Below are 25,908 nucleotides of genomic sequence, written 5' to 3' on the forward strand. Positions count from 1 at the left end.
AGTGTACTATAAGCAGGTGGTACATTAGCTAATTGAAAAAAAAAATCTACAGAATTGAGAGAATTAAATCAATGAAGTGACTCTAATGATTAAATGATTCCTCTACATCACGTCTACATGTAACCACGCCTATGGCAGTTTGAAAAATACAATTTACTTTTAGTTTAAGTTGAGTCCTGATTATATAATGTTTTACCAGATATGACTTGCAGTCAGCAAAACACAGCATCTTGTTCTACAACCAAGAACTCTGCTTCCTGGGATTTTCAGGTGCATATTTTACAGAGTGCTCAGACTGAGCTGAAGCTAAGCTGGCAGCAAACATCAGCGGGCCAGCGAGCGGTTTAAAGCTAAGCTGGAAGGAAACAGGAGGTGTAGGAAGAGAAAAGAAGGTGGAGGATTTGAGAAGAGGAATGTAGTGGGATGAAGAACTGCAGAGGAGAGAAGAAAAAGTACTGCAGGTGTGAGTTAGAGGTGAGGAAGATAGAGGAAGTGGGAGCGGGGTAAAGGAGGACAGAAGGAGAGGGGCGTCTCTCATAGGTCATGTATTGTTAATGAGAAGTTCTTCACCAATCAGATCCTATTTCACCGCAGACCAGGAGAGAAAGCGTTTTTGATGGAGAGATGGATGTGATGGAAGGATGCTCCCTGGGAAACCATTCAATTTGACCCCAGAAGTCAGCGGTTTGAGTGTAATTCCACCTTTTTGCTTAAAGAGAAACTCTTGAAAGCAACAACTTTCTAACAATAGCAGAGGAAATGGAGGTGAGGAGATGGTGAACATGGAGTCTAAATACTGTACAGACGCAATAAGAAGGATTTCAAAATGCCACAGATCCATTTCACGAACACAAGATTATCTGCTGTAAAATGTTCAATATTTCAAATGTATTTCAGGCATCAGATCTCATTGCAAAATATAGTAGGGAAAGCAATAACTTCACCTTTGATAATGACATTATGGGGTGTATTTTGGTGCCACCAATCATTTTGTAGGAGCAGGGGTTTTCACAATATCTCATTTTGAAACTAGACTGCTCATAAATTGAAATACCTTCTTTGCAATGCAGACTGAATGGTATTTCATTTCTTTTTACGAAGACAAGCTGTCCTTCTATGTCTGGTCTTTGTTTTATAATAGCTAGGAAATGTTTGTGTTTTGTTCAATTAAGTGATTGACAGGAGTGGTCACATGTTTTTTTCTTCAATCCCCCAATCACTTTCTCAGTATAACCTCACATTTTAAGGACACTAGGTCAATAGAAAAAAAAATATTCTGGAGGTCTGGGTCTCTCTTTCTTGTTATAATGTAAAAAAGGTATAAAAATATATTTACTAAATTCTATAAAGTCCTCTTAATAACTGCGTCATGTCTGGATTCAAATCATTGCTGTCCAATGAAATGTGTGGAATAACTTCTTTTTTAAAACTGAATTCTAACTTTAACGTACATTTTCACTGGGGCTTCAACATTTGAACAGTAGAAAGTTACACAAAAACCTACTTTTGAAATATGTTTCTCAGGAGCTTGCAGTAAAAAAGCAAAAATAAGACCATCAGATTACCTTGACAGCCACCAGTATCTTCTCCTGGTCAGGTGAGAGGTTGTAACACTCAGCCAGGAAGACTTTTCCGAAGGCTCCCTCTCCCAGCTCTCTCTTCAGCACAATGTTGTGTCTCTTAATATGCTGGACGACTGTTGAAAAGAGGAAAGACAGAGAAGAGGAGAAGAAATCCACTTTAATAGCGGCCATAGAAACACTATGTACGTTCCTTCACATGAGGTCACAAACAAACGAGACACCTGATGTTGTGACATTATGTCAAATAAACTGTACATCATTTTAATTAATTATCAATCAGTTCAAATCATGTGTGGTTTATCTGTCTGTACTGTCTTTACCAAAGCAAGACAAAACTATTAGTGATTTAACTAAAATAAAATACGTGTTATATTGGAGATGTATCTTCTTCTTGAATAGAAACATAGCTGCGGGGTGCGCTAACTATATCAAGGAATTTCTGGCTTCTTTTTCTACAGTGTAAAAGATGTTAAATATATGGGATTTTATAATTTTTTCAAATGTTTCTCTGTCACTCACAATCCACACAGCCCATTTTCTTGGAGGCATACATTATTTCCTCCTCTGCATATTTTATTTTATTTATTTTTATTTAAGTAAAATTGGCTGAGGGACAAACATTACAGTATGTAATAGTGTATGTTTGAGGCAATTTTTTGTGTTACATACATATTTTATGTTATCACATCATATGAATGCTACAGCAAATAAGCAAATTCACTGTTTTTTGTGTACTAATTTGATCCAGTTTTTCCTGTAGTGTAAATATAAAAAACGTGTCTCTGTTTCATGTACGTAATCTCTTCCAGCCTTCTGCTCACCCACAGTTGAATCAAAGTCGACAAACCTGCTTTCTGTTGCTAAGTAACTCATGACTCCATGCGAGCTGATTTTTAGAAAATTTGGCATCCCAACATGGTGATGATACCAGGTTTTATTCTACAGAACAATTAACAGTGTGGTGCCCCTTAGGATAACCTAGCTAAGCCCTGTCTTCTTGACTGTGGGCCAGATGTGCAAATGTCTGCGTGCAAGGAAACTTGTATTATCCTATAATACATGCACTTGGGTACTTCTTCAACACACACACACACACACACAAACACACAGACAGAGAGAGAGAGAGATAGAGGACACCAAGAGCTAAGATTTATCTGTGATGTGATTAAGAGGTGCATTTGAAGAAAAGCTGTCCACTCAGAATATCACATTAAAGCCCAGCTAGACTCTCAGAAGCTGCATTGATCTACACTGTAAGCTACTGAGGTCCACCATAACCCAATATTGTACAGACTGAGAGAGAGAGAGAGAGAGAGAGAGAGAGAGAGAGATAAGAAACACAGCTGGTCTACATCAGATATTCAAAAGCATCTAATTCTCAGTGTAAGATTGTGGTGGAGGAGAACACACTCACTGCATTGTGTTTGTGCATCTGCATGTGTGCTTCTGTAGGCTTTACACAAGTACAGAAAGGCAAAATACAGTAAGTTCATAACCTATATCTGACATTCTGACATCTGTTTTAATATATAAAAAATATTATGCCATACAAATGTGTAATTTCCATGAAAACAGCTTTTTAAACTACAAAATGGACCTAAAAAACAAGCCAAACCACAGTGTCTGTACTTTGACTGTATAGTTATTGCACTCTGGTTTGGTAATCTGTGTGCTGCAGGACTCCTCACTGCACTTACTGCACTCGCTGCTATAGAAATACAGCTAACTAGACAGTATCATGCTTTTATTTCAAGTCGACTTGACTAGTGTAACGCAGTTTTTACTGGTCTCTCCCCCCAAAAAAGCACTGACAGACTTCATCTTAATCAAAACTCTGCAGCTCGGCTATTAACCAGAACCAAGAGGAGAGGGCACATTAGTCCAGTTTTAGCTGCTCTGTACTGGCTTACCGTTACATATAGAATTGATTTTAATGTCCTCCAAGCTACATTGCTAACTCCCTTGTTCACTACTTACCTTCAAGAACACTGTGATCATCTGATCAACAGCAGCCGAAAGAAAATTGGGGATGCAGCTTTTGTCTATTACGCCCCAAAGCTATGGAACACACTACCTATAGATATCAGGGAAACCAGCTCGCTAAATATTTTTAAAAGAAAGCTAAAAAGTTATCTCTTCACTCTAGCATTTCACTAGCTATGACTTTCCTTACACAGGCATGAAACTCTTTTTACACTTTGCTTCACACTTATGCACTGCTGCACTTCTTTTAAAATGCTGTATTTTACTTGATTTGATGCATTCTATGTATTCTATTTCTTAACTTTATTTTATTATTATTATCAAGTTGGTTTTATTCTCCATCTTACATTAATTATGGAATTCTATCCCTGTTTTTGTGCTCATTCTAAGTCTATTTTCATGTGAAGATGCATTCTATGTATTCTATTCTCATCTTTATCTTATTTTTACTATCATTATCAAGTGGGTTTTATTTTTGTGTGTGTTTTCCATCTTATTTTGGATTAACTATGGCATTCTATCTTTTTTTATGTGAACCACTTGATGCATGTAATTTCTTTGTTGTAAAACACTTTGAGCTGTATTTCTTGTATGAAAGGTTCTATACAAATAGTTTATTATTATTATTATTATGTTATTGATTTTCCCTATAATTGTTATCTCTAAATTTAAAATATCCACATTGATGAACTGACATTTTGGTTATTCAGTTAGATATTCCACATAATTAAATAAGGCAGCAACTAAATAAATGCATAATGGAGAAGGGGAAAAAAACAGCTAAACTCCTGCAAAAGGTAGCTTGCTTAGCAGAACTCAGTGGCTGCCATCTAATTTTTTGACTCTAGTGAAATTCATGTGATTTGGTTTGGTTAAGATATCTTTAAGTCACATACTTTAATGTTTTAAATTGTAAATTAATGTACTATTATTTTGATTTAAGTATTAATAGTACTCGGACAGATAGAAACTTCACCAAACACAGAAACACTTGATTACTATAAGCTATGAACGGTAAATAATAATCAAACTAAAGTTAGGAAGGAAGGAAGCTGAGAGAACACATTTTATTGGTAGATACTACAGTTTCTCTGTGCATTCAGTGAAGATTATCTAAAGGCAGAGTGTAGTGCAGTATCTGCATTTTTTTAGGTAGTCCTATGTTCCATGGCAACGTTTTTTTCAAATGAAGCAAATGCTACAGTTTTGTTCCACACAAAAGTCGTACAGAGCTGGTCGTCATGGATGGATGGAAGATTTGGCAAATACATTCATTAAAACGTTTTCTCAGTATGTTGATAAAAAACATAATTCAAGTGACATCATGTTTATTTTTGCTGTTACAAATTAGCACTATATAAACATAATGTTAAAGGAGACAGGGTTGAGTATGTGGAGGTGTCACTGTGGCTAAAAGTCAGTCTTTATATCTATTATCTCTTCCTCATGACATGAGGTTCAGCTCAAAAACAACAGTAGCAGGTCAGAGATCTAAGATTCCCCGTGCTTCAGCAGCACACAATAAACCCACATCCCCACAAGACAACTGCCCACCATTTAACCAGCTAATAACTTCACCGCACCATTTCCTACTGTGGTTGTGTAATAAGCGTTCACCCATGAAAACGCCTCGCACCACTTCACCTTAATTAACACCCTCAAATAGCAAATAAATTGATGTGTGCGGACCAGCGCTTCCCTTTTTGCTTTTTTTTTTGTCTTTGGCAGGATAATTTGGTGTTGCCTTTCTTGCTGTTTCTTAAAATTTGTCTTTATTTTTAGATATATAAAGTTGCAACTAATTTTGCATTTATATATTCAAGAATTTTCCATAATTGCTGCGCATAGCAATCAAGAGCCTTCAAAATTAAGTTGTTTTATGTTTTATGCCCTTATATCACTCATGAATTCTCCTTTCCAGCTGTCTGCCTTTGCCAATTTTACACTCCTTCTTCCATCCTGCTTTCATTATTAAACTGTATCTCTGTGTGCAGTGCTACACATCACCCTTCTTCTCCTCAATCAGTATCCTTAATTAAGATCTACAGAAATATTATTCCCCATTTACCAAACTTTACACTATTATTCTCTGATGTTTTTCTTAATTAGTACCCGCTTTCCACACTTATCGTATTCGCTCATTTTCCTTCATTTAGCATCACTCCATCCAGTCTCATTATCTTACTCTCACTTTCCTTATATAGCATCCTTCTGTTCCATCATTTATTTCTCCCTATTGCCATTCCCCTCAGCTGCTAGACCTATCACTTTTTAATCAACATCCTCTAAACATTAACATCTAGGCACATGTTCTTTTCCCATTCTGTTGCTCCATCAGTCTTTTTCCATGACTTGTTTATGACAGTGCTTAGAACATTAACATCAAGAGGAATAATATTTCCCATCAACCACCTCCTTTCCAAGCTTTTTCCATCTGTCCTTTTCCTCCGTTCTCCGATCTCTCCACGTCTCCCTATAGAGCCACCTCTCACACCTATCCTCCTTAATCAGCATCTTATAAACAGCCAAAGAAATTAATGTCTCGGAACATAATTTTTCCCCGTTTGCCATTTGCCTCTTCTTCTCTTCTTACTTCTCACATCTGCCCAAAATCTTTCCATGACCCTAAATGCTGACATAAAACAGCTTGGAAATTGTGTGTTTGGTAGTTTGAACCAAGCAATGCGATAGGTCAAAGTCACAATCATGTTTGAGAGATGCTTTGAAAACAGGACCAGCAGAGACTTCAAAACTTTTCTCCATCAAATTCCTCATGCAATTAATGTCATGACTCTAATTTTTCCTTTTCTTTTCCACTACACATCCTTCTAGTCAGCCACCACTCCCACTCACTCAGGAGGAGTAGCTAATTGTGACCTAAATTTTTGCAAGCTTAGTGTATATAGGTGTGTGTGTCTATGTAAATGGGTGTTTTCAAATACTGTATGCACGTGTTGACTTTATGAATAACATTTTCCAGAAGAATGTTAATCCTCATTCCCTAGGTGCAACAAAATGCAAACCCTACAAGATCTGCTGGGATGGAAACGAAGAAAAAATTGAGAGATACTTTACACAAGGACAAGAGGAATGTCTAACATAACAAACATAAAGAAAGATAAATCTCTCCTTTCATGGCCGTAGCTACTACTGAGGACATTGAGGTCAAGTCCTCTGTATTTTCTCTCAGAGTAGCACTTTTAAAAAAAACCTAGAATGAGTTTATGTTCTACAATGAAAGCCTTGCACATGCTAGGTATTTTATAAGCTAATTCCACTATTTTGAGACTCAGTATGTTTAGTAGTTTAATAGTATAACATTTTGAGAAATATTAGTATTTGCTTTCATGTCATAGTTAGATGGAAGGATTGATATAACTCTCATGTCTGCGGTAACGTTAAATATGTAGCCAGTTAGCTTAACTTAGCACAAAGACTGGAAACAGCTAACCTTCAGGAAGTTACTGTGCCTGGCCAAGAAATAGTCCGGCACACAACTCCAGAATGTGTCGTTTTACACTTTGCTTTTAGTATCAACATATTAATTATTCTGTTTTAAAGGTGCTGGTAGGCACATTGTGTTACCTTTGGACAGAGCCAAGCTAGCAATTTCCTCCTGTTTTTAGTCTTTATGCTAACCTAAGCTAAGTGGCTTATAACTTCATATTTACAATGCAGACATGAGAGTGCTTACAGTATTCTCATCTAACACTCAGCAAGAAAGCAAATAAGAGTAGGCCAGACGTCGCGTACAGTTCGTAAAACGGAAATACGTCAAACTACATTGTGCAAGTAGAGAATAATGGATTTACTGAGCGTAAAGAGGAGGTAACTTAGAATACGGAACCTGTGTGGGGTTATGGAGTTAGAAAGACTTAATTTAGGTTATTTGGACACTATTAACAATTGTACTTTTGTGTTTTGTTACATAAGAATAGACTGTAGTTATTAAGTGTTATTAACGGAGAATTGCTATTGTTGTGGTACTACCTCCTTATAAGGCCCATACTGAACAAAGCATATTAAGTAATTCATGTACGACAACTTCCTTATTATCAATAAGCAGTTATTAGGAGGATGTTGAGGGAGAACTATTAGTTAATGGCCTAGTAGTTGTAGAATATGGTCATGCAGAATAAGGCATTAATAAGCGCTTTATACTGACTAATACAGAGCCAATGTGCTACCAATATGCATGCTAAAAAGCAACTAGTTAATGGTGAATATATGTACCTTAATATAAAGTGTTGACAATAAAACATAAAAAATCCAAATGATTAAAAGAAAAATTAGAGAGTTCTTTTTTGGTTTCTTGGTGGGGTTGCTGGTGGGAATTGGATTCATGACCTCAGTATTTCAAAAATCCTCATTACAGCCCTGCTTCAGTTGCTTGACATGCACGCTAACAGTCTGGGTGTTCTGTACTGTATATGTGGGGTTAGAGAAACATAAACTCAGTAGTTACACCCATTCCAACAATGCTAACTCCTCTGATGTTATTATTGTTAATGAGGTGTTCACTTCAGAGATAAGCTGCACAACTGAGGCTTTGTTACACAGCTAACAGTTGGAATTACACACGGATCCATCATCTCTGCAGAGTAATTGTTGCTTTATTGCTGCCAGGAAGAGGCCTGTGCCGGCTTTTAAGTAGAAACGTGTACCCACCACTGATTTCTGTATTCAATATTACAGGCCAAAAGCTAGTTAAAGCTACAGTTTTAAAAGATTTCAGTTCTTGGCATGCAACCTGGTGCCACTTTGCCAAACTGACTCCATTAAAGGCTATTGTAAGAGTCTGAAAAGGCAGAGTGCCAAATAATCGGCCAGATACTTTCAGTATTTATGCTGCCTGTGAGTCAAAGAAGCACAGAGAGTAATAGCTGTAATGGCTGTAATATATTAAAAACACACACGCAGGCACATACACATGCACTGCAGTACGTTATTGATTTTCATCGATCCTCAGCGCTTTCATTCTTGTCTTTAGGCTGTAAATCCCAGTCTATCTTTTAGTTATATCATAGGACTGAAGAGGTCAACCCCCAATCCCCCATCATTATACCTCTACAACCTTGCCCTGAACAGAACAAGCCCTATGGTGCACACACACACACACACACACACACACACACACAAACATGCATTTCCATAATTTACTGCAACACAAGGCCAAAGCCTGGAGAAGCTTTTATTACTTGCCAATAATCATAATGTCATGTTGATGGACCAGGTCAATATCCTCGTGTGCTCTCTGTCTGTCTGTTTGACTGTTGCTCTCTCTCTGTCTCCTTCTGTCCTCCTCATGTTTCTCTTTTCTTCTATTTCTGTTTGTCTCTTTCTCCGTCCCACCTTCTTTGTCAACTTTCTCTTTGCCCTTCTGTTGCTTACGTTGTTGAATTTATTGTGTATACATGTTGTGCAGTTAGATACATTGGGGCAGGTCAACCTCAGGAAAAAAAACTTCTACCTGTAGTGGCTCACAGACCCGCAGACATCTATTTTGCTACCTTTCTGCTTTGGTAATCTATGTGTATGAGTCACACATGAAAGTCTCGCATTTATGAATGGATTTGTGCCTAACATATGCTGGGGCACACACACTCCTGCATATAAATGGCCTTTCTATTTCCCACTTCTCCCTCAGAATTGACAGCTTATTATCAGTCGCTCCAAGGTCATTGTCACAACAGCAGGAAAGATGTCGCCATGGTAACCTCCGTGTATCACAGAAATACAGTTGAAGTTGAATACTATAGCTCATAATGGACTGATAAATAGTTTTAACATTGGGTACACATTAATGATAGCTGAGATTTTTACTTACACGTGTCAGTTTTGAGCAGGCTGTTTGTGCTCCTGAAGTACTGAGGGTTTTCAATCACTGGGATCTTGGTCATGCCGATGATCACCGCATCAGGGCCCATCTCTGAGGAGGAAGGAGTGTTGCTGCCGTTGGAGACGTGGTGAAGAGGAGAGGCCGAGTCATCATCGTTACTGATCACTGAAGATGGTCCTGAGAGAGCAGAGAGAGGGGGGATAAACACTGCTGAGTTCAGCTGGTTCGTCTTATCTTTACGATGATCGAGAAACATCTTGCATGTGAGATGGAAAAACATTTCAGCACACATGCCAGCCATGTTAATAGTGTTAAGACACAAGAGAATATATTAAGTGTTGTTGAACTGTTATTAGCAGAGATTGAAAAGATGAGATCATTAAGTGGGGAGGTTAAGATGTTAATTATTGATCACAATAGACATCTAAGAGAAGGAGAGAGAGAGAGACGACAGTTACATTTTATAACAGTAATTCTTTGATCACTGTCAAAGCCGTCTCACAGGTTAGAAATGAGACACAGGCAAATGTGTTGCTATATAACCATCATAAAGAGCTCCTGCATTCTTTGAAAGCTATTATCCTTTTTTTTAGACTAAAGTTTGTCCTGAGCTGTATAGCACACCTTCCCTGGTGTTTTGAGTGTGTAAACTAATGAAATGGCAAAGAGATGCTCCAAATGTGATCATAGAACTAGAGTTACAATTTGTTACTATAATTTTATTGACACAGGTTTCAACTTTAAATAGGGCTCTAAACAGTCGAAGGATCAGTATGCTTAGAGCAAAGTGTTTGTCGGATGGTTGCGCAGCATCTGAAACACCCTCCACCCACTCCTTTCTGACGTTGAAATATAGTGGAATTTTTGTAACTTTCCGAAACCGACAATCCGGCCACTTGGCACAGCAATTGGCCGGGTGCGTCTTCACAATAGACTGTATAAGACATGGACGTAGTGTCCGTAACATCACCCATAGGTTTCTGAAGCGCAGTTATGAAACACAAAGTGGGCGGCTCTATGGGGATTGACTCGCTTTTGGAGCCAGCCTCAAGTGGCCATTCGAGGAACTGCAGTGTTTGTCACTTCCGTGTTGGCTTCATTTTTCAGCAACGGAGGTTGCCGCTTGGTCTTCACACAGCTACTTCCTTCACTTATCGTATGTAAAATGAGTGCAACACCACTCACACAAAGTGTATGCCATTATCCCCATTTGAACGTTTATTGAGTCTAATTCCTCCCTGTGAGTGTAGGGTTTCCCCCCAGCTTTTTACTGTGGCCATCTGGAACAGCTATTAACACTTTTGCCATCAGATGTGCTCGGATGACACATCGTACCGACTAGTGTACATACCCCGACCTATATGAGCCTTTGCTTGTGATCACAGAACTAGAGTTACAGTTTCTAACTATTAGGCCACATTCAGACCACCTTTAGCACTAATTCATGAATGAGGCCACTACGTTGGCAAAGAAATGCAGAGTTCACAAAAAGCAATGCAATCTCATCAAACAAGGCACCATACTGACCAATCAAATACTTGGAAGTGCACATTCCTGGTAGATTACTTTGTAACGTGAATGCTGTGTTTCTACTGTTTACCTGGTGATTATTGTGATGAAAGATAAAATAGTTGTAAAATCCTTCCTCAGAGTAGCATAAACCGCTATGCAGTGTTTTTAAGCCTTCAAACTCATCTGTTGCCCAAACTTGACTTCCTGGATCATATTTCATTGTCTCACAATCTCGGTACCTTAAAAAACAAGCCCCCACCAACCCAGCCCCTTGCATTTTGTTAACACAGGGCTTTTTTTGGTCTGAACGTCCACTTATTGTATTTCAGACAGGCTTCTCTCTCAAACAGAGCTCTCAAGTGTTCAGGGGCAAAGCCTAATGACTATTCCTCCTACCACAACAGTGACATGAGTAAGTAGTCATGTCAGGATTGACCTGCCACACCCACCTGTCCCTCTTGCAAAACTAGGGGGAGGTAGATTCTTGTGCTGACAATGAGCCACATTGCACTGGCTAATACATATGGGATTAACGTGTACCTGCACTATAAGATGTCAGAAGAGGACTGACAATAGCATCTGACAAAGTTAGACTATGTTACTGTTTGTACGATATGTGGATGAGCAGAATATATTTAGCAGTTCCCACAGTGTTGACTTTGGTCATCTTGTTTGGATGAGCACAAATTTGGCAAATTTCTGTGAGTGGAAAATGAGCCCTTAAGAGTCCCATTACAGGGCCAAGCATATAGCACTAGGTGCTTTGTCAGCTGTGGTTGTTTTCATGTTTGACTGGGGTTATTTTTTAGGTCAGGCTCTGCAGCATTTAATGATGAAGTCAAGGAAAAAGAGAGATGAAAGTGTGTTTCTACAAAGCTGAAGGATAACCGAGGGAATTAATGTATGCCTTCAAAAAGACAAATGCCAGTAATCTAGGAACCTGGTGGAGTAAAAACCAAGAAGTAGGAAATCCAGATCCAGTGCTCTTAGTTGTTACACTGCTATTATCTGGTGAAAATATCTCTGGAGAAGCTTTTCTATATCAAAACTCAGAATTCTGTCACTCTCTCAGACCACGTTAGAAAACACTGGATATTAAAATTCATGTTTCATACAACAGACATTTTTGAAAGCAAAACTGTAGTAACAGCATGAAAACACTGCAAACAGACGAAAGGTAGGATGGCATGAGTCAGTCACTGAGCCCAGCCCTTTTATACAAAAATGGTTTGTTTTGGCAACAGAATGGAGGAGTTATTAGTTTCTAATTAAGACAGTGAAAACAGTCCATGAAGCTGATTCCATGTTCAAGTCTGTCAGTAACAGCGCACCTTCGTGACACTGCAGCTAATTTTCTGCGTCTTTGCCAAAGCAAACAATATCACCTTTATTTCTTGCACAGACTGTATCACTAAATAGCAGCTAAATTTGCAAGTGCATACAGGCACACATCGATGCCCACTGACATATAAATTAACACACACACACACACGGTTTCTGTCACCTTTAACCCCTAACTGTAACCTCACCTCTGCTTAATACTCACAACCTTAAAGGATAGGTTCACATTTTTTCAAGTATGTCTTAAAACAATATCCACATGCCCATATGTATGTTGAAAGCATTAATGGTCGCTGTAATCATTCCTCCTGTCCATACTGGCCACAATGTCGGATTTTAACACAAGAGTCAGCATCAAAGTTTTTTTAAGCATGACCACGATTATTATTGTAATCATGGTGACGAAGCTCCCAAACCTTAACTAAGTACTCCTTTTAACCCAAACCATGAACTTTCCGTATACCTAACCAAGTTTTTGTTCCTAAACCTAACCAAACCTTAACCACAATATTGTCGCATCTTAATGTATTATTATTTATTAATCACTGTTTATTTTTCCACCAGTGATTTGTAACAATTTTGGAGCGTCAGATCAAAAAACGCTTGTATATATCATTCTAGAGGGCATGGACAAACTACGTATTTCGTCCTTCAATTTGGTGAAGACAAAAAAATAAAATGTGTTTGTGCGTGTAAGAGTAAGAGTGTATGTGGGTGCTTCTGCCCTGATAGCAACCAAGCTCACAAGGTTACAAAGATGAGAAAAACTTGCCAAAGAGGTGACATTTTAACAGCCCCAATGGGCCTGAGTTCAAATGGATGCAGGGTTCCGACTTTTTTTTGTTTTTTTATCAATTATCAACCACATACAGGTCTGTATCATCATATCAGATTTGTCATCATCATGTCATTTGAAATAACTCAGCAGATGATAAAATCATAGGAGAAAGAGCTTACAATGCTATGAAATAACTTAATTATAATCGGCAATGCTTGCAAATGATCTTAATCACCCAGGTCAACGCATCCTCATACAATGGTTTGTAGATGTATTATGAAAAGTAATGTACCATTTTCATGCATAATCCTACGAATGTCCAGCAACCAGCAACAGGTATACCGGACCTCTGTCGTCATGGTAACACTAAACACATGGTGAAACAGTTGTAGTTTGGTTAGCTTTAGACACCAAAACTACGTGGTTAGGTTTAGGAAAAGCTCACAGTTACGGTTAAAAGTGAGTGAGAACAGCCTCTTCAGATATGTGGATAGCAAATTACTGCTTTTCAGTTTATTGCACTACAAGTACTGTAATAAAAGCTTGTGAGTTTATTTCATTCTTCTCTGATTAAGGGGTGTGAACGAGAAAGTGTGTGTGTGCAAATGTGTGTGTGTGTCCATCTAGTCTTGGTCTTTCATCAGCTCTTCACAGTCTGTCAGTTGACGAAAAATAACACCAGGGCAAGTTAGAGCATGGGTCTCATCATAGACTGGGAAGCATTATTCAGAATTACACACACACACAGGGAGTGAACGCAAAGCACAGACCTCTAGACCTCTTCAAAACACGAGCAAGTCTGCAAACATTGTACTATGAGTTGAGTTTGATTTCCCATGAGCACAAAATACAGTAGATGTATTCCCTTTCATGTGCTCGGTTCTGCTGAATTACATCACTGGATGACATTGTTCATTTCCTCTGTCCCTAGCCTCATATCAGGCTCTAGAGCTGCTGACAGGGCTTGATTGAGAGGGAGAAACTGAGAGAGTTTGTTTGTATGTGAGGTTGAGTGTGTGTGTGTGTGAGAGTCTAAGCCAGCTTGTGTGTGTGTATGTCTGTTGGTGACTCATGTGAGGATTGAAAAGGCCTTGAGAGAGAAAAGGAATGAGAGCAAGAGCACTATAGTTTGTTTTTTATGTGCGTAAATGTGCACGCTTATACGTGGTGTAAATGTGTGTGTGTGTGTGTGTGTGTGTGTGTGTGTGTGTGTGGGCGGGTATTACTAATGTTGTGGGGACATAAATCTGTTTATATATTCACATCGTGGGGACTCGCCTTCCTTATGGGGACAAAATGCAAGTCATAAATCACATAAATCATAACATAAATCACTAAATTTAAGGTGAAGACTTGGTTAAAGGTTAGGGTAAGATGAGGTTTAAGGTTAGGCAAGTAGTCGCGTGTGTGTGATGGGCTGTAACGTCTTCCAGCGGCATCTCTCTGTGTCCAGGATCAGACTTGTGTGCTTATGTTTCAATAAATGGACCCTAAAGTGTGATGACAGGGGACAGTGGTGAGCTGAAAAATATTTTTAAATGGTTTGCTTTGGACCAAATGCTCTTTGCAATTTTCTGATATAACTCACAACTGCGCCTAATTTTTTACACGTACATAAATAATTGCTGCCTTACGATAACCATGTCAACCCCTCTTCAAAATGTCAACTTGTCATGCTTTTAACAAAACATAATAATAATAATTATAATATTTATTATTATTAGTAGTAGTAGTAGTTGTATGTGTTTTTTGTTTTCTTTTGTTTTTTGTAATATATTGTATTATCTTATTCATCTATGTATTGTATATTTTTGTGGGGGTAGTTGAAAAAGGGAAAATATAGCAATAAAAATGTTGTTTGTGATAGTGCAGTTTTTCTTTATTTCCTAGATAATTTTCTAGATATTTCAATTATTTTCTAAGCCTAAAATGAAGATAAAATTAGGTCAACCCATAAAGGCAAATTTAATCCTTCAGTTTCTCTGAAAACTTATAAATCACCAGATGTAGAAATAATTGTTTTGCCCAAATGTAAAAGAAAAGAGAACAAAAACAGAACAGAACTTATTGTTACCGTTAAATCTTCCTAAAAAATACTTGACTGAAATGTTCAGGATCAATGCTATAACATGAATTGATTTTTAGCCTTGGTTTCATTCAAAACTCCAAGGACGCAGCTGTTGAAATATTTATAAAAATATTTATATATATAAATAATATTTGATCTGATCTGATCATCTGATTCCCATGGTTACTAGTAGACAGCTGCTACTAATCCTAAATGCTGTAAGAGTAGGGCATTCTATTTCTCTTCTTCAATGAAGGAAGAGTTTCATTTCTCCTCAAACTGAGATTGTTACAGCTGACAGTCCTACATAACAGACTGTTCAAAGCAGATATGGTTTCCATATTTCTCTCACTGGAGACAATTCTGCATTCAAGAAATGAAGCTGTTAGTTTTTGGCTGTTCAAGTTGTCTTATTACTTGCATTGTTTACCACTCTGAGTTTATCTCAACGTAACAAAGGGAAGAAACAAACATGACCTGAGAGTGCAGGTCTGTCAGTATGCTTGTGTGTTTGTGTTGGGAGGGGCTAAAGATCATTAACATAGAGAGGTCCCAGGGTCAGATCGTTATAAATACTGTTAAGCCGAGGGGCAACAAGAGCCTGCGTTCATGTATATGTGTGTGGGTGTGTGTGAGAAAGAGAGGTGGCAGAGGGTCCACAGGGAGTGACTTGGTAAAAGGGGGGATGAAAAGATGTAGAGCTGGGAGATGGAGGGAGGAAGAGAGAGATGGACAGGAGAGGTGAAGGTATAAGTGGGGTCAGGTCATGACCCAACACTGTTAATAGACATGGAACCAATGTTTAAACTGGTGGAGAAGCTGGAGCTCCTCGCAGTCTGGTGGAGAGAAGCTGGGGTTAACAGTCAATACAACACATTGCCTTGCTTTCAAAGTTCAGGTCATGGCTGAGAGGTGGGTGGCAGGAGGATGAGCATTAAAAACGCCAGTTATGTCATTGTTTTCAAGTCTATTTGTCTTTTTGATAACAGGTAAATACACTTTGTTGTGATCGTTAGGTGTTTGAGACGTCATTGTAGTGGAATGAATGTGGCGAATTTATTATATATTGTGGATTTTGTGGAGAAAAAAAAAGGTTATTTAAAGCAGCATTAATTACACTTTGTGTCTTGGCAGTCTGTTTATTCACCCCATACAGCCAATGCACCAACAGTAGAGACGTTAAAGTAAGCTAGCTAGCAATGAGTGCGCTGACCATGTGTGTTTGTAATGTGAATGATAATGTGACAATGTGAAAGGGGTCGCTCGTAGTGATGAATCTACAGAGAATTATCATCTGAATCTGCAGCTTCCCTCTGCGTTACTGAGCTTTATAGAGTTGTTTTTGGCAGTAGCAGGCAACTGTTTTCAGCAAAAAAGCTCTAAAAACCCACTGTACTCTACCTGCTCAGCACCAAACAGCTGACGGACACAGTTAGAAACTAGCTGGTGAACATAGTGGAGCATTTAGCAGCTAAAGAGCCAAATACTTCCCTCAGGAGTTGGTAGAGACCAGAAACAGAGCTAAAAGAGAGTGAATATATTAGACTTACATTCACTAGATGGCCAGAAACACAACTCCAAGTGAATGATAATGTTGCTCAGTAAATGCTGGATGTGTAAATAAGCAACTATTTGCTAACAAGTTCACCATATCAATTTAAAATGTGATATTTGCATTGGCCTTTAATGAAAGTGCCACCATTAGTAATTACCAATAGGAATGACGACCAAAACTATGAAAATAAGATCCAAGTTGCATGAAACTGGAATGTCCCCTGGAATTATCGTGAAAGCATGAAAATACTCATTGCTTGCTTCATTCATTTCTTCAAGCGATGAAATAGCACCATTTGAACGAGCCATTCAAGGACTGCCGCTACTGTAGGTGTGATTCTTGATCAGGTTTGTGTACTGCTAGAAATGGCCCTGTGTCAGCTGTTTCTTTCAAGGGAGGATGGGCAATACTGCCACCCAATCAGAGTACAGCTCATGAATAATGACATTGTTAAATTAATGACCTCTAGTCAGCACGGCCTTCTTCATTAGAGGTTTATGTTGAGTGCTGGGAATTCTACGCTTGGTGAAACTGAGCAGATTCATCAACATACAGTAGTTATACAACCTTGTCAAGAAAGTAGGAAAATCCCTCCACTCTGAATGTCAAGGGGATAAACTCAAGTGCTGTAGCGCAAAAAAACAGGTGTTGACACCCGCCCTGTTGCTACTGTGTTTCTAACTTATAGAGATAAATGCAGCTGATACTTGTTCCACTTGGAGCGGGAAATTAAATCAACAAATTCAGCCAAAATTACACATTCTGCAGAAAGTCTGAGATATTACACAAAAACAAAAACAGAAACAGAAGTGTGACAGTTATAGTGTGAAAACATACAATACACATTTTTATGAGGCTTAGCACATACACTGCCCCAGTTTGTTACCCGGCGTTGCTATCAGAGTTTAGCCTAATGTTAGTAGCTCTGACCGGCTGTTTGTAGGAGTTGATGATGTTTGCTAGTGGGAGTGGCCTTGGAAGTGCATTCTGGTTGTTCTAGGTTTTCTAGTCACGTAGCACCAATTTCAAAAAATATTTGCATCTTTCTACTGCGTCGACAGCCCAGTTTTATGAAAATACTATCTTTCCAGTGGTGAAATATACCTTTAAAGGAAAATGGGCAACGGTAGAGCTACAGGAGCTACAGATACAACACATCAATGATTGTGAATCAGACACTATGTTACACAGATATGAATGTGTCCACATGGACAGTCCATTCTTTAGCTCTTTAAGTTGCTGCTGTGACACCAGTGTTGCTGTGGGAGCCCGAGGGTTTGGAATCTGGAGTGGAGCAGGAGTGTTATGGCAGGAGCCTACACTGGAGCTGAGTTAAAACAATGATTGTGAGTGACTGTATTGATCTCTTTTAGGCTCTCTGGGTACACCTCAGACAAACTGAAGCCATTTACTGCTGCATGTTGCCCAGGGCGATGGATGTAGAGAGGCTTTTATGGGATTTAAGGACATCAGGGCCTGTCAGACAGGCAGTCTGTTAAAACAGCTTGGTTGTCTTATGCCCAGAGAGGAACAGCAAGAACAGTTGTTAGCAGAAAATAGTGGATTTCATGATTTGAGATTACTTTATTGGCGGTAGTCAGTGATTTCAGAGTGCAAGATTGGTTGAAAGATGGGGTTCAGAAACACTTCAGAGGTGTTGATGGACAACCTAGATATTATGTACTAGTTGACAAAAAAGCATTTTACTGCAACCATCTTGGCTCTAGCTGCTGACTGAATATCATGTACCAGAGCAGAAACTGATCTATTTTTGAGATATTCTCGACAATTTCACAGGCACAAATGCAGAAACTTTGGCTGCCATACAATCATTTTGCCTTTTGATGAAGAATAACTGACTGCAAATCAAAAAGGCAAGAAATTTCTTTATGCAAACCCTCTAATTCTGCCTCCTTTGAATGTTTTATCTAAGCAGTCAGTGGAGCAGTCACTCAGACTTCAGGGCAAAGACAGGACTGCTGCCACTGTTGACCCCAAAGGTCTCTGTGACCCCTTAAGCCCATCAGAATACGTACAAACACACAAACACACACACACACACACACACACACACACACACACACACACACACACACACACACACACACACACACACACAGATGACTGGTAACATGAACCTTGTGGTCTCTAAACTGTGCTGTCAACCCGCTGAACACAGGAAGTAATCTATCGATCCAGGAGGAAGAGGGATGCAGGGATGCAGGGATGCAGGGGAGAGAGACAGACAGAGGAGGAAAGATAGCAGAAAGGAAGGGAAGAGTAAAGAAGAGATTAAAGAGAAGCAGATTTTCTGAGTGGCTGGTTGACAGAGGGATAAATAAATGCAATGATTTTAGATTTTTAAAGCCTGAAAATGTTTTTTGCTAATGAGCTTCTTTCTCTGAGCAATAGTTTTGGTTATTTCACATGAGAGATTTCTACTTTTGTTTTTCTCACTGGTTTGAAGTGAGGCAGGGGTCAGCTGGAAAAGGATGATGTCACATATGTCCATGCACCAATCAGGATTTAGAAAACATTTGAATCAAAATGTGATGACAGTTGTGGGGTTTGTTTGGGTGTGTTTCCAGGCTACTGTTAATCAACTATGGATGTTTGTTTTGTTTTGTTTGTTTTTTGTTTTTACTAAACTTTAACTTTAACTGATTATTGCTTATTTAGTCAAAAAGTGAAAAAGTCTCTGCACACTTGATTATGTGACAGGAGGAAAGCACAACTCCCGCACATTGTCTCGTTCACTGCTGGTATATTTATTAATTTATTGTCCTCTTCCCATTTTTGCATTTGTCAGATTAAAATTATCGGTTATCATATCGTTATCGACGTGAGAAAGATGACAATGGCAAAGGTTTAAAGGTTATATGTAAAACAGCAAACTATTTAAAGAGAAACCATGGAAATACCATGGAAGAAGGGCTAACAAAGAAGAAAGGACAGAGAAATAGTAGAATGATATAGTAGATGGATAGAATTTCCTCTACACTGCAGTTGGGTAAATGTCCGTATAAATCTGCCTGTACAAGCCCAAAATCCTCCTCCTCTTTGGCCTAATGCAGAGGCCTATCACATTCCACTTTTCTCTGTACCAACCACTGGTAAAAATAGACGTTTCCTCTTCGCTCTCTGTCTCCCTGCGTCTGTCTCGCGTCATGTATCTCCTTTCTCATCTCCATGCATGTGTTTACCACCCTGCTTTCTGTCGTCATCCTTGTGTTTTTTTTCCCCCACAGCCTCCTTCTCTCTCCTCCTTTTCCTCTCTCTCTTTCTTCGTTGTAGACTCCTCAGTCTGATCTTTTCTATTTTTAATATTCAACCCACATTCACCTTCTCATATAACACACAGGAAGACCAATTCCTCCTACTTAAAGCAATCTGAGGTGGTCAGAGATGTGAAAATGAAGACGCAGAGAAGGAAGTGACAGTGAAAGAAATTAGAGTGAGAAAAAGGACTGTGTGTTGTTGTGTTTCCGGTCCTGTAATATCAGGCCATCATAGCAGGAAACTTGCCACCAAGCAACTGCAGAAAAAATCTTAAAATAATAATTAAATACTTATATAAATAAGATATTAATACAAGTGAATCACATAGTTTAGTCCAGTGGTTCCCTTACCTAGGGTCACAAAATAAATCTGAGGGGCCATGAGATGATTAATGTGGTAGGAAAGTTCTGCTACAGAAATTTGTATTTACGTTTTGGACTTTTCTCTAATCTTTGCTTTATTGTGATATATTGGATGATTTTAACTCTTTGGGCCTTGAACTTTAAATGGCACCATGTGAGAAGTTCAGAGGTGAAATGTCTCTTTGGTGGAACTGCTAACAACTCATCTGAAACATGACACAGGGCCACAACATTTTTTTATAAAAGGTCACAAGCAAAAATGTTGGGAATGTAGGAACTGTTATAATCTTTTTTTAAGAATCAATTGTATGTTTTTAATGCAATTTCTAATATGAAATAGAAAATAGTAACTATAGCTGTCAAATAAAAGTCATTCCATGCTGCATGTGGCCAGCTGTGCAGAGGTGAGAAAGTAAGCTGGGTTTAAACTTTTCTCTCTAGCTCTCTTTTTCCTTCTTGACACAACTATTTCTGTCACTTTTCATGTGAACAAACGAGTGAGACACCATGAATGCCTTCCAGGAGAGACTGTCTGAAAAGGTGCACCCTTATCCCCATTATCACGCCTCACCCGTCTCTGTGATGGCCGGCTTTTCACTCCGCCTTTGAGTGTGGCAGCTCGGAACAACTATATAGACGGACAACAAATCATACAAACTAGTTCTTTTCTGCATTGAGTACTTTTACTATTGATACTTTAAGTACATTTTGCTAATATTACTTACATACTTTACTGAAGTAAAATTGTCTGTGCGGGGCCTGTAACAGTGTATTTTTGCAGTGTGGCATTGTTACTTTTACTTGAGTAAAGGATTTGGATACTTCCTCCACCACTGCCCATCAATACTTAGTGTTCAAGCCTAACCATCCCACTATATTAAAACTCCATTTCCATGATTAGAAAAGAAAAAAAAAGGTTTGTAGTAGGACAGTCGGAGCTCTTCACTGACAGCTACACTCCTCAAGTGTTGAAAATCCTTACAGTAAAAAAGGAAAAGCCTTGATGGCTTGAAACATTATTGCTGCCTACAGTTAAGACATGGACATAGTCAAAGAGAAACAGAAGGAAAAGATGATTTTCAGAAAAGAGGAAGTGACAATGACAGACGATTTGAATGTGGCATTAACTTTAAAGAATGGCCATAGATATATTCGGTTTCATTTATTGTGTCTGACTGAGACTTTTGTAGCGATAAATAAAGGAACACTTAGTACAAAATATGCAGTGACACACAGACGTACACCTAAAAACTCTTGCTCTCTCAGATGAAAAAGACACATTTACACCTGAGGGACACCAATAAATGATTTATTTTATTATAAAGAAAAAACCCTGTCTGTTTTCTGAAGAAGAAAATATCTTTTTCAAATGAGCGTTTTAAGCAATTATACAGAACAGTCTCTTGAACGTAGCATTAATGCCACAATACACAATTTATGGAAAAGGATCATGGCCAAAAAGTCCTTGTTACTCCAAATATAATGTGATATGACTTATAACAAGTTCAGACATGTTTGTTGTCCTGACGGTGGAGAGGTATAAAGGTCATCATTGTGCAGTTACTTAAGTAAGTATTAAATTCAGGCTTTAGGGAGTGTGCTGCAGTTAGGGGACATACCATTGCTGATGGAGACACATGAAAAATGAGGTATGGTAATGTCACACATGAAGATAAAACAGGCACTTGATAACAGTTCAGTTATAAAACAATAATATCGTGTACAAAGGAAATAAAAAGGACAAATAAAATAAAGATAAAACATAAGATAATGTTCACTTCCAGTTCAAAACCTATTATACTGTACTGTACTGTCATATTTCCCAGTGTTAGCATTTTCAATTTTTAGCTCAAACGTCTTCAAAACATTTCCAAGAAAATCTAAATAATGCAATTTACAATGGTCAAACATTAAATATGTACAATTGTGTGCAAGAAATCTAAGGAATTTATCCCTAAAATAAGCCTAGCATCCTGTTTATAATAAGGAACTGTAAGGGTTTACATCGCAATAACTTGTAGCTTCTGAACGGCATTGTACTCAATTTTGTTTAATCGTACAGAGGAACCTTAGTTATACAAACCCCAGTTAAAAAATAAAAATTGCCTGAAATATTCAGCTTGAAATACAAGGAAATACTGAATCAAAGTTAGCTTAAAAAATTTACCAAATATTTCTCTTGTAGCCCAGTGAAGCAAATCCTGGTTTAACATGAATGTAAATCCGCCTCACACTTGTTTTAGTTCCCTTTTTTAAAAGAATAGTTTGACATTGAAAGTACGCTTATTTGCTTTCTGGTGGAGAGTGAGATGAGAAAATCGATACCTCTCTCATGTCTGTCCGTTAAATGTAAGGCTACAGCCAGCAGCCAGTTAGCTTAGCTTAGTACAAAGACTGAAAACGGGGGAAACAGCTAGCACCGCTCTGTAGAACGGTAGCAAAATCCACCTACCAGCACGTGTAAAGCTCACTAATTTACACATTGTACCTTGTTTGTTTTATCTGTACAAAAACTGAAGTGTATTTCACAAAATGTCAAACTTTTACATTAAGTTGTAGACACCACAGAGGTCATTTTACTCTTTTGTATCTTCCCATGTTTATAAGCCTTGAGTTTAGGCCTCTGCATGTTCAGTCTGTTCTCTATCTCATCAGTAAAGTTTAAATACTGGTCATGTCACATTTGGTAGTTGCTTTTATCCAAGTAACTCTTCTACTGATATGGCTGTCCACTGGTTGATAAAACTCCACTTTGCACTAAACAGTAATGAATGCATGCCTTAGAAAAAAATGTTGTCACTGTAAATCATCAGGTTGTAATATATGTACTATATTCTTATGTAAAAACATAGCTTTAGTTTAAATGCAAGTTCACACTTATAGCAACAGACACGTATCTTGACTGTGAATAAGTTACATTCATGTTGCTGATGAAGCTACAATTTTTGATTATTTCAGATACAGACAGACGATGTGTCTGGTTGAAGTTTTCCCTCCATAATAGAAAACACAATCTTTCTTTCTTAGTCTGTCTTTCTTATAAACACACACATACTGATGCATACACAAACACAAACAAAAACACCCACACTCTCTCCATTCACTTTGACTTTAATCATTAATTGCTTCAGGGCTGTTTTAATTGCTTTTATTCACCTTTTGTTTTTATTTATTAATTTTGTTGCATTTTTTAAACAGTCTTCATTCTGATGGGTTTTTGATGCCTAATTAGCACTTTGGTAGATTGATTATTTTTCTCTTTTTCTAAGCCCCAAAAGGGATTGTAATGTGGGATTTTCTTCTTATTATGAGCATTTTTAATCTTTTTATATGAATACACAAGTGAACTAAGCCTACAAACTACAAACTGACTGTGAAAGTTCAACCAATGTGTTGTGCCCTTTAGCTGACAGTTCCCTAATTCGCATAATTAATTCAGTCAATCTCACACTGCAAAGGCTTCAGAAGGCTTTGGGAGCATATCTGGTAGTGTTACAGCATAGTGTTACACTAATTTATAACAGAAGTAGTTCATAGACACTTTCAAAATCACTCCAACAGTAAAGAAATGAACCCTTAAACTAAAGTATATGTAAAGTATAAACACTAAGTTTGCAGTTTGAACAGCTAGCATACCACAGTATGGTCAATGAACACCACTTGAATTTCTATACATCTGTGAAAGTGCACAGCCCCCTTTTATTTTATTAATGGATGCAGAGGCTACTCAAGTGCACACTCTTAAGATAATGTGATTTAAAAACATCAGCCATCAGAAAAGCACAGCATGGTGTTTTTATTTTTTCCGATTAAATCTGCTGACCAGATTGGCTGTCAAGGGTTTTGGGATAAACAAGGTTGTGTATTAAACTCTGATTCTCTTCACAAAATCTTCTGCCACACCAGCGAAAGTGTCTGTGTCTTTTTTAACCCTGTAGCCCTCTTAATCAAATATTCCCCATATCTGCCCTGACCTCAATCTCAGCCAGCACTGCCTCTCTCTCTATGTGTGTGTGTGTGTGTGTGTGTGTGTGTGAGACAGCAAGAGTCATTCCACATACTGACTCGACATGTGCACATATGGTGGACTATATGCAGTAAAATGCTACCTACAGTACATGTGGATGTGCACTGCATATGTGATGCACTTAAGCACTTGACATTTGCATGTAATTACTAATTTATGTGTGCATTTGTGAATATGCACATTTATCTGTCTTTATAATGTAACTGAGATGTACAGCCTTATATATGTATCTAAAATGAACATTGACAAAAGTTCAGTTAAGATTGTACATTAAAAATGTTCTTGTGTCTTTGTCTTCACTGTGTGATGTGTACTATTATAGACAGATGTGCACACATGATTGCATCTGTCTTTCAGAGAGGTAAGGTGGGTGGAAGGCAACCGATGATTAATTTAACAGAGACTTCAATTTAAGATCTTGTGTGTGTCAGTGTGTGTCTGTATTGGATACTGGCATGGTGTATGTTAACTAATGAGTTACAGACAAGGCATGTAACATCTTAAACTGTAAAAATATTTTCACCAAAAACACTGCCAACATCCTGACTTATAGAGCCACTAATTTCCCACTTTAACAGAGCTGTTGGCAGAGGAGAGGGAGGAAAATATATCTGTTTTGTGGCGGATATGCTGGATGTTTTGACAGGTGTGGTGAATACCTGCTAAACTAATTTGACGGTTATGCAGCAGTTTGAGAGCACAGTGCCTCCCAAACAGTCAGGTAGTGTGCTCTGCCACTCCTGGTCTTAATAGTCTGTAGTCAAAAGACTTTCAGAAACCTGCCCAACTCATCACGTAGTTATCCTTTTAAGCATTTATTGCACACAAAAGCGAGGACATTGGAAGTGAAGTAAATTTCTCTCAAATGCATTCCCATATCTCTGATCATTTTTAGTACTTGTTCTAACTAGCTACACTAACAGAAAGCTGCTGCCAAATTAAAACAAAATCACTTTTTTTCTTCAAAGCCACTTTTTCTTTCCCAGTCCGTAAAGTAGGCTTGGTTCCTCAATTTAATGAGTCTCAAAACTTTTTCAAACTGTTCTGCTCTGTTCTTTCAGTTCAGCCAGATCACGAAGAGCCAGTGCAGTGGTTGAATGTCTGAGTGTTTGGATTTGGTATTATTATACAGGGGAATACAGGGACTAAACAGGGAAGATGGTCTGAATGCAAACAAGACCCTTAACACAGCGTTGTTTACAAAGTTAGGATTGTGTGTGTGTGAGAAGGGCTTGTGTTAATGTGAAATATTGGGGTGAGCTTAGGTGCCTAAATCTTCTGTGTGTGTGTGTGTGTGTGTGTGTGTGTGTGTGTGTGTGTGTGTGTGTGTGTGTGTGTGTGCACAAAGGGTTGGGTGTGTATGGAGGTGGGAGGCATGTGTGTATTTGGGGAAGATGTAGGTTAATGGCTGTCTCTGTCCCTCTGACTTGAATAATTCATTGGGAAGGCTTTTATGTGTATCTGTAGGCTCCCTCTAATTGGTTGATCAGGCTGCTGCATCCCAGAGTTCTACCTGGTTCTTCTACCTTTAGAGGTTGATAATGGACACCATGCACCTGACCACTGTCTGTTAGTATGTGT

At 38.3% G+C, this 25,908-nt stretch overlaps 1 protein-coding gene across 4 annotated transcripts in view; it reads right to left on the reverse strand.

The window, feature by feature from the left end:
* The window catches only part of ntrk2a (neurotrophic tyrosine kinase, receptor, type 2a), a 91,198-nt gene that overhangs the window by 21,354 nt on the left and 43,936 nt on the right, over positions 1-25,908 (reverse strand). For all 4 annotated transcript variants that reach the window (XM_044196234.1, XM_044196237.1, XM_044196235.1 and 1 more), the window contains 2 exons: positions 9,394-9,582; positions 1,566-1,696 (listed from right to left, as the gene is read on the reverse strand). In XM_044196234.1, coding sequence (XP_044052169.1) covers positions 1,566-1,696; positions 9,394-9,582 — 320 coding nt within the window. The remainder of the gene's footprint in view (positions 1-1,565; positions 1,697-9,393; positions 9,583-25,908) is intronic.

The sequence above is a fragment of the Siniperca chuatsi genome, linkage group LG5 (assembly GCF_020085105.1).
Source record: "Siniperca chuatsi isolate FFG_IHB_CAS linkage group LG5, ASM2008510v1, whole genome shotgun sequence".
In the NCBI taxonomy this organism is placed as follows: Eukaryota; Metazoa; Chordata; class Actinopteri; order Centrarchiformes; family Sinipercidae; genus Siniperca; species Siniperca chuatsi.